We start from the raw sequence: 9,632 nt of genomic DNA on the forward strand, positions 1-9,632 counted from the left end.
CAGACCAAGTCAATTTTACTTTTATTTACATTTGTTTCCAGTAATTTATATGATTTTACCAAGATATTTTGCATTTCTAGTTTTCAAAGTGTCTGAAATGTAACTGCGGTCAAGTGAAATATATAGAAAAACAAGTATATCAGTAGTAATTTATCTGAGCTTGCCGATTACATAAGTGTTTGAGTTCATTAGATAATTTTCTTTAAATGCCTATTTTTTTAATAAGATTTTTCACGGCTCTAATGGCTCGCTTCTTAACACAGTAGGCTGACAGGAAGGGGGATGAAGAGAGGAAGAGACATGTGGCAAAGGACCACGGGTTGGAGTCGAACCCGGGTCGACCGCGTAAGGCCCACTGATCTCTATTGATTCGCTGGTTTGCTGATTCGCCGTCGGTAGTACACGTCGCTGTGAAGCCACCAGCTGCCATATTGGTACTCCCTATTTTCCTCCAGTAACCATGGAATACGTGCGCTACAGCATCGAACAACAATGATTTTCTCATGTTCAGGGGGGGCTTAAGACTTCTGAAATGTCAAATGCCATATACTTATATGTTATGTAGCCTACTATTCCAAAAAAAAGTAAAAAATAAAAAAAAAACCCAAAGAAACTGGACTTGTTTTCCGTAGTTTGAAGACGTTTCACTTCTTATCCAGGAAGCTTTCTCAATTTAAAAAGTCTGGAGTAATCAGTAAGTTTTGATACTCCACATTACTCCAGACTTTTTAAATTGAGAAAGCTTCCTGAATAAGAAGCGAAACGTCTTAAAACTATGGAAAACAAGTCCAGTTACTTTGTTTTTTGTTTTTTTGGAATGACCATGCCCTGGATGACTGAGAATCTTCAGCTTATGTACTAATACTATCAAATATTGAGAAAGTCATGTGCTGAAATATATTGCACGGTATTTATAGGCAAACATTATATATATATATATATATATATATATATATATAAACATGCAAAATATTTCAGCACATGACTTTCTTAGTACTTGATAGTGTTAGTACGTTCACTGACTGTAAAATTACCTGTGAAACGTTTTCCCACTGCCAGAAAACTGCTTTGTTGTTGCAGCCAAAATCCTATGTGATTCTGAGAGTAGGGAGTAGCAAGAGATGGAGGCCAGTGACTTCAGTTTTTCGGGCCAACCAGCAATCCAGTGAATAAATAGAGATCAGTGGTAAGGCCTCTGTACATGGGTCGCGCTACCCGCTGCGCCACCAGCGCGCCCTTAAATACCTAATCTTATTTGGAACGTTACATATTATCCATATTCAGAGAGAACAAATATTCAAAAGTCAATAGACTCATTGAATCCCCGAAGACAGGCTGTTACCAAACTTTAAGGATATTTCTCCTAAATAATCCAGTTTTTACTTAGCATAACCAAACAGTAATTAAAATGTGATTAAACAAAGCCTACAGTAACCTGATGCCTAAACATAATCAGCTTGAAGGCATCAGAAATCACTGGGATAACTTTCCAAGTCCTCCCAGCTCTGTATTCATGGCAGCCACATTAAACTGTGTTTAGCAGCAACAATATTAATAAAACACTATAGGACTATGTGTCAAATGCTCCTTCAGCTCAAGTCCACGGTAGATGGAAGAAAAAAAGCGAGTCAGATATTTGACATCAATTTATTTTAAAGTCAAAAGGTTACACAAAGAATAGTTAAGAACACTTTCATGGGTCTCCCTCTAGTGGTCGGTTATCCACCCGTAGGAATGTACACGCCACCCAAACTTTATAGAAAATAAACTTCAAGTTCACTCTGCCACATCCACACGCCGCCCATCAGACAACAAGCACTTGATCAAAAGGAACCGACGGCAAACTGATCACAAAAATCTATCAAAGATTATACAGTTAATAGGTTACACAGTCAGAGAGGGCGATGACTTCATGAGGATCAGAATCAGTAACACAGCTATGTTAACGATCACTATCCAGTTCTGCAGAGTTCAATTAAACTAGGTTCAAAAGTCAAAGTCTATGTATGTAAGAAACATTTCACCGTTTATAAGACGTTAAACGAGTGGTAGGACACATGGATAGACAAACGGTTATATAAAAGAGCTGTCATTACAAAACATGCTTTTCCAAAGAAGGCTGAAAACTCAAATATTTCACACCGGGTTGCTTCCCCCGGCATTGAGATGACGTCATGTTCTACGGTGCTAAATACTGACCAGATTGATCCAGTTGTTGACATTAAGCTTGTAAACCAGAATGACGAGTGTTTTACACAGACGACACTCCAACTTGTACATTTTGAAAGTCGCAGAGTAATTTATTTAGTCTTGTTCATTTGGAGTATGTGCAAAAATTCAAGTCCTGTAGACTACAATGTTTCCAGTAACCTCTGCTTCCTGTACCATGTTCACCTCAAACCCATAACCATAAATAAGACTACAACCAAATTAAAATGGGGTCTCTTTCACAGTGTTTCTTTTTTTTTTTTTTATATATATATATATTTCACCTCAACCAACAGCTCAGACAGATGCTTAACTAAGCACAACATGGCGGTCGAACACAGACTTCCTCTGTTCCTGGACCTGCCTCCTCCAGCGCTGCTGGGCGTGCTCCACTTTGTTTAGCATGTTGGGTCGGGAGTGTGAACGGGACAGGACGTTGTGAGCGTTGGCAAAGGGCTGCTGGTCCTGAAAAAGATCACAAGAAAAGGTCAGCTGGGCGTCAGATAAGGAGAGAACACAGCACTGTTGTTTGGAAAAGCTTCTTACAAGGCAAGGAAGGAAAAATGCACGCCAACCCAAAATGAGCTCCGGTACGACGGCTACCTGGTTTGTTGTAGAAAGGTTTATTTGACTGGTTTTATTATCTATAGATGCACCTATTAGCAGTGACTGCAGACCAGAATACTCACAGCTACTTAGATTGCCAAGTAATAGGAGCTTGGACGGTGCTTCCCCTATTCTGTTTGTTCATATCCAAGTTAATAAGGCAAAGGTTTACATCCGTCTAGCCGTTGTCCTCCTCTTATCTAGGTCTACACCCTCAAACTCTATTGTTCTTCAAAACATGTTTCACAGAGCTGTGATGTGATGTGATGGGAGTACAGTACATGCTGCTTTCAGCCACAGAGAGGACATGAACTGCAGAGGTGTGGCAGACACACATTCGTCAAGCTTTATGTCTTTGGGTTTGCATAGACTGAAAGTGACTCAGAATAAGCTGCTGAACTGCCAAAAGTACAATTAAAGACGAAGAAAAGCTCAAGAAGATTACTGTCAGGGAGACTGGCTAGGAGCCTGGCAGCGTCTTCGTACCAAAGCTTTAGTGAACATCAAAAGTCTGCTGCTTTCCTGTATAGTGAACGTCTCTGCAGTCCTACTGTAGTCCTGTTTACTACTGTTATTCTGCCATTTCTTTTGCCTCCTGCTTGTTGCATTGAAGGAAAAGCTTGCTGTGCAACAAACGTTGGTTCACAGGAGAAAACAAAAATCGAAAAAAAAAAAACAATTAACTTGCATTTAGATAAACAGATTAGGAAGACTTTAGTTGCTCTGCAACACTTGAACCGACAAAGATTGGTTTCCAAAAATCACGTCTCAAGTAAAAACTAACACTTTGTCAAAAGCCCTGGGACATATTAATCCCTCGCTGTATGAGCTCTGTCAAATCGCAGCGTGATCAAAAGGCAGCTGTAGCTCGACTTCCACCCTCAGGGGAAGGCAGCAACCTCTTTCCTCTGTTAATATCTAAACACTCAGCCACACCAGAGGATCCCACGCTGATTACGTTTATCCTCTGCTGGGCACCTAAATTGGGCTTTTTCCACATGAAGTAATAGGAACGTCGGCAGCAAGATTACTGTTTGTTTTACGTTTGCCATCGCTCTAATTGTTAGATGTTGTAAAAGCCAACTTTCCTTCAGGCTGATCAAACCATGTGCTTTTTCTTTCGTATTCACGATCCAGTTACACAAAAGTATGTTAGAATGCCACAATATAAAACAATCAATTTTAACTTAATTTCACTCCCTTGAAGCATTAGTCATGCTGCGTCAGGACACACTGCCAGCTTGGCTTACTCTCTTTGGAGGTTCATTTGATTCATTTGGAGGAGTGCCTTTGCGATCTTTGCAGCTAAAACCTTCGGTGTCTATATTAAGGAGATCCTGTAGCTCTCAGTCCGTCCCTTCTACTTAACCATCAGTGGACAAGTGACAAGTTTCAGAACTATAAGCTATATAGAGTTATGCTAAGTAAGGATGGTCCTAAAATACATTGTTCTGTCAGTAACTCTGTTGTTTTCAGTTATTTTCATAGATTCAAGAAGCAAAACTGGAACAGAGTTAAATGGCTTCAAGAGCAGAAAACGGATTCCTCCTAAAACGAGTAGGTATGCCATAGAGAAAATGGATGCAAAAGCCCGAAGAAACACTTTTAGACCTTCAGGAAAGCTGTTGATTGAAAACAAATTAGAAAGACAACACAAAAAAGGATGTCTTTAAAGCAAAATACTATATAAAGAAATCAAAGATTGATAATTTGACAATGGAGTTGAATTATGTAAAAAACAATTGCGTAAAATTAACAGAAAATTTGTTGTACCAGATAAGAAAAACTTGAACAAAAAAGAAAAACCCACCGGAGACAACTCAATAGTTCTCAGGCTGACACAGGGGTCTATATAGATATGTTTTCTAACTTAATTGAATTTTTTAACCTTTAGCCATACTGCTACGACCATATTTATCCAGATTTTCAGCATCACAGAAAGAGTTTGCAAGTTTAGGCAGCGTTCTGTTCAATGTGGTTTACTTTAGAATATTAAGGCCAAATACCGGTGGTGTGTTTATGTGCACGACATTGTTAACGCCTGCTTGAAAGCTTCTTGGCTTCACTGTTGTGTTGCTTGTGATTGTGGTTGCTAATGTATTGTAAAGATGCTCCTTGAAGCATCTGTTGAGATGGCTTTGGATTCAGTAAGTACCCAGTGTCATATTTCAGGGAGGTTTTATTTTCCCCGACAAAAGGATGTTACACTGAAGGAGTCGGCAGTAGCGTGAAGGAGGATTGCACTGGAACAACTACAGCAGACTAATCAAGTTGTTAATTTTTACCCAGAATGGAGCGTTACCGCGTGATGTTTTGTGCAACGAGCGGCTCTTCACTACCACATAACGAGTCTGATGACACTGACAGAGTCCAGAGTCGGAGCAATATAACACAGGGAATGGTTGGTCTCCCTTAAAAAGCAGTAAACCTTGAGAACAAAACATACCCCGACAACATCGTCATCACTTTGGATAAGCTGCGAGTGTCCAAACAGCCGCCTCTTCAACATGGGCTCCACCATGGTGAGGTAGACCATGTAGAGCAGCAGCAGGCCCAGAATGGAAAGGTAAATTATGATGGTAACCTAAGGATGGAGAGCAATCAGGGTGTCAGTGTGAAAATGTAAAATACACAGCAATTATCACTGGAAGGTAAATAGTTCATGAATGCTGTGTAACCATTGAGAGAGCAGAAAAATAGATAAAACGTGAAGAAGGGTTATATGACGATGAAAACTGATGGAGTTAAAGAAGTACGACATAAACGTCTGTCTGCTTACGCGACAAAGTGAAACTAGATTAATAAATGAACGCTAAAATATTACAGTTTGTTAAAGCCATTTTAAGAGAGAATCTAAGCCAGAAAATTACTTTCAACACAAACCTCAGGATCAACACCATAAGCCCCCGAAACTGTGATAAAAGGCCATAACCACCTCCTGCGTTTCCCTACCATGCAACAAAAAGGGCACTCCGCCAACAAAATTGCCCGCTCCCCCTAAGAAGGTGTGGGCATGTAGTAAATTATTATACGTCTGTGCGTGTTCATGGTTAATTTCATTAAAATCATTAGCCTTTCTAAATAGCGGCAGATCACATCCTGAGCTATTTCTGACTCTAGCTTTCCACATAACAAGGCGGACATGAGTCCGTGGACAGGTACGTGCAGAGCTCAACTTTATGAGCGCATACGTCACGTCACTATAAACTTCTCGGCGAAAAAAGTCTCCAAGGCAGCTGCGACTCGCAAGCTCCTGCAGCGTCTCTACACCACGGACTGGCAGGTGTGCGGTGGGTATCTGCTGTGGGAAATGTAGGAGTCAATAAGTGCGCCCAGCTATGAAGTTTAAAATGTGCGCGGAGAGTCACAGCGCTGCCCAGTACAACCAAGAGTGCAGCCGCCTTTAATGTTTCTCCTAAGCTGAGTAACCTGGGTTCACACGCAGGTAAACTCACTACCGCCAGGAAAAGTTTGGATTAGTTTCTGCGTTTTGTAAACAGACCCTGTTTTAGAGGATGGCTGCACTAAAAACTCCCACAGAGTTGGGAGCGCTGAGCGCCTCCTGGCCGTGAAGATGTCGGTGGAGTCTGTTCTGATGGGGGAACATTTGGCGGTCATTAAAGAGAAATGCTTATAGATGACCAAGAATTATCCCCGACAGAATTAGTATCGCTTGTGTTGGGAGCGCGGGATCCAACAGTATAAATCCTTTTTCTCTGTTACAACTGAAAAAGGACACATTTGTTTATTTTACGCGGTGCCTGATTACTTCAATATACTGAGAACGTTCGCCTGATACAAATATGAGGATGGTCACGTCTGTTTAAACTCTATTATAAGCAAAAACGCTCAATGCAGCACGTTCTCAACAAGTACACGGCTCTGTGGTCATTTTCAGATGTCCTACAAAAATGCCGTTTGCTTGGATAGTCGCACATCACCAAAAGTCTTTCTGTTGGAAATAAAAATTCACCTTCCTGAGTCCATCCCTGAAAACAGATGGCAGATTTAGACTTAGAAAACACTTATCTGTTGCTAGATAGACCCCATGAATGGATGAGATGCAGATCCCAAATGTAATACAATTAAAATTCAATAAAGTTACGCTGAAAAAAATATAAAAACTCTTGACAGATCTAAAATTTAAAAAGATTTTCATTAAATTAAGTAGGAAGGAAATAAGGCAGGTAGCCTTCAAAATATAACCATGAATACATATATATATGATAGAGACAGAAAGATAGATAAATAAGAGAAAGGTTAAGAGAGACAGAAGATGGCTGGTCGTATAAAGCTGTATTCTGTGATATTAATGGAAAGTTAAGTTTTTAGCCCCCCAAAAAGACAAAATTTCTAGGGGAAACTCTGACCTTGGTAATGAACTGAACATTTTTGTCAAAGAGCAACTCTGAACTTTGTTTTTGGCAGTCTATAGTGTAATTAGGCAGTTTTTTTTATTCATAAAGGCAATTTTTACATATGTTTGGTACTTGCAGGGTCAAGAGGGAGCTGGTGTCTAGCTCCAGGGGTGAATTGGAGAGAGATTCTCCGTCACAGGGGCAACAAAAAACACACGAGGGATAAAAATCATGTACTCAAAACTAACCTTTTTGAACACAAACTTACCTTAATAGTCCCCGAGCTTCTTTCTTCATATTTACACTCACAGCGCAAACAGTAGGCCTCAACATCTTTGCCGTCCACCGGCATCGGCTCCACCACATGGAGACAGTTACTGATGGGAAAACAACGCCGTCATTTTATCAACATTAAACTAGCTGCGTTGCATCAGAAAGAGGTAGTGAGGTTTCTAAACACACCAGTCTTTGAGCGAGACGTTTTGTTTGTAGATCTGTCCCTCCACGTCTCTGTAAGGCGGACAGATGCATTTACAGCGGATGTCTTCTGAGTTCTGCAACACAGGAAAAGGTTCGGTTTACGCCTGGGGATCATTTTATTGTTTTCACCTCATGTCTTTTTACCTTGCTACCTGTTTGTCTTGCCTGTTTTCTCGAGTTCAAAATCAAAAGCAGTTTGGTTCACATTAGGAGCATCATTATGACTCTTCATAAAACTCATATTTTATTTTGAGTAACAGGAAATCACACCAATCTTGACCATTTATTTAGTCAATATAAGAATCTAATTCAACTTTACCGTACAAACCAGACAATCTAATTAAATAAGGACAACGACACATGCAGTGAAGTTAGATTTACAGTAGCCAAAAAGAGTAAATAGGAATATAAACATATAAAATATAGAGAAAAGGGGAAATTCAAAACTTAAAATAGAAACTCTACACTTGGGTTGCTGTTGTATTCCACGAATAACATGTTTAAAGTTTATTTAATGAAATTTGCCTTTTTAACACTTTTTAAAACTTTGTTTTGTTGTATTATAGTACAGACAGTTTTTATGTACCCTTTTCCATTATTACTATAGTTTGCATTTTAATGTGATTCCACTCAGTCTGTCCTTATTTCCACACAAGCCTGCATGGAAAAGCATGAAATCCTAACCTAACTACAGATGGAAACCACAATCAAACTATTCGAATAACTCTTTTAAAAACAGAGATAAGGAATGTTTCAGGAAGAAAAAAATGTTCTGCTTCAGTGAGCCACCATCACCATTTTCTGTCTAAAGTTAGCCAACCAGGCTAACTGTATAGCCCTACCTTCGCTGAAACCAGGCTGAGCAGCACAAAACACGCCAAACAGAGAGCCTCGACGCCGAACAGGGACTTCATCTTTTCGGTCTTTTGAAAATATCAGACTGTAAACTGTTTCCAGAGCCCGTCCAGCAACGAGGAATACAACCTATAAATTGACGCCGTTAGCCATCGAGCTAACCCGAGGATAAACAGCTTCCAGTCAGCTGACTCCACTTCCGCACTCTGTCACGTGATGCGCGCAACCTGGAAGGAGGCGGCGCGAGGACAAGAGATATGTCGATTGAAAAGTTCATTTTTTTAAACAAATGTCTACGAACAAAAAGCTGCAAAGGTAAATTACATCTGTTCAATGCAGTTGAAGGTTCTTTTTTTAGAATCGGTTTTTATCGCAAAGTTTGCGTACGCAAACAAGGAATTTGATTTTGATTCCACTTTACTCTCATTGAAGATATTTAAATAAATATACAAAAAGTTTCATTTAAAGTATTTTTTGAATTACACTTACATGAATTAATCCTTTTGAAAAAATATGTTTTAATATATATTTTATTTAGGTAGTTGGCCAAGCGGCCACGATGAGATGAAGGTTGGTAACAGAGATGCAGAGGTATGCCAATTGACAACTCTGCTTCTTTATAAAATTCTTGATAATCACTATTTTTAAGGACAAATTAATTTTGTCATGTTGAAAAATAAGGACTGCTCCATTAAAAGTGGGATGGTCTGTATCTCATAATCAGTGCAGGCTTTCTCCAAGATCTGCTCTAATTCGACCGTGTCTTCCTATAACACTGCCTATATGGATATCTCTCATTGGAGAATAATTATTGTTTCCCACCAAATTCATATCTTTAATGTGTGTACATTCAGAGCAAAGTGGAACCAAAGTCCAATTTATTGTGTGTGTGCACAAACAAGGCAAATAAAGCTGGTTCTGAAAACGTTTGTATAGCACACGCTCCTTCTGGTCAAATCACAGACTGGACGAGTATAAAATTGCAAAAATCCAACATTAATTTGACAACCTTACACATTGAAGCAACATTCATTTTAATCACCTTTTTTGTCACTGCCAGTCTGATGACAAATTTGCTGCATTAAAGATTAATCTTAGTAGTCATACGTGAGATTTGATGTATCC

At 39.5% G+C, this 9,632-nt stretch overlaps 1 protein-coding gene across 1 annotated transcript; it reads right to left on the reverse strand.

Moving 5' to 3' along the window:
• Positions 1 to 1,631: 1,631 nt before the first annotated feature.
• tmem9b (TMEM9 domain family, member B) lies at positions 1,632 to 8,727 on the reverse strand. The gene is made up of 5 exons (XM_012873054.3): positions 8,495 to 8,727; positions 7,635 to 7,726; positions 7,441 to 7,549; positions 5,261 to 5,398; positions 1,632 to 2,673 (listed from the first exon to the last, which is right to left on the reverse strand). The coding sequence occupies exons 1-5, from the start codon at positions 8,564 to 8,566 to the stop codon at positions 2,518 to 2,520; spliced, it is 567 nt and encodes a 188-aa protein (XP_012728508.2). The 5' UTR covers positions 8,567 to 8,727; the 3' UTR covers positions 1,632 to 2,517.
• Between the last annotated feature and the right edge of the window lie 905 nt (positions 8,728 to 9,632).

This window comes from Fundulus heteroclitus, unplaced genomic scaffold (assembly GCF_011125445.2).
Source record: "Fundulus heteroclitus isolate FHET01 unplaced genomic scaffold, MU-UCD_Fhet_4.1 scaffold_38, whole genome shotgun sequence".
Lineage (NCBI taxonomy): Eukaryota > Metazoa > Chordata > Actinopteri > Cyprinodontiformes > Fundulidae > Fundulus > Fundulus heteroclitus.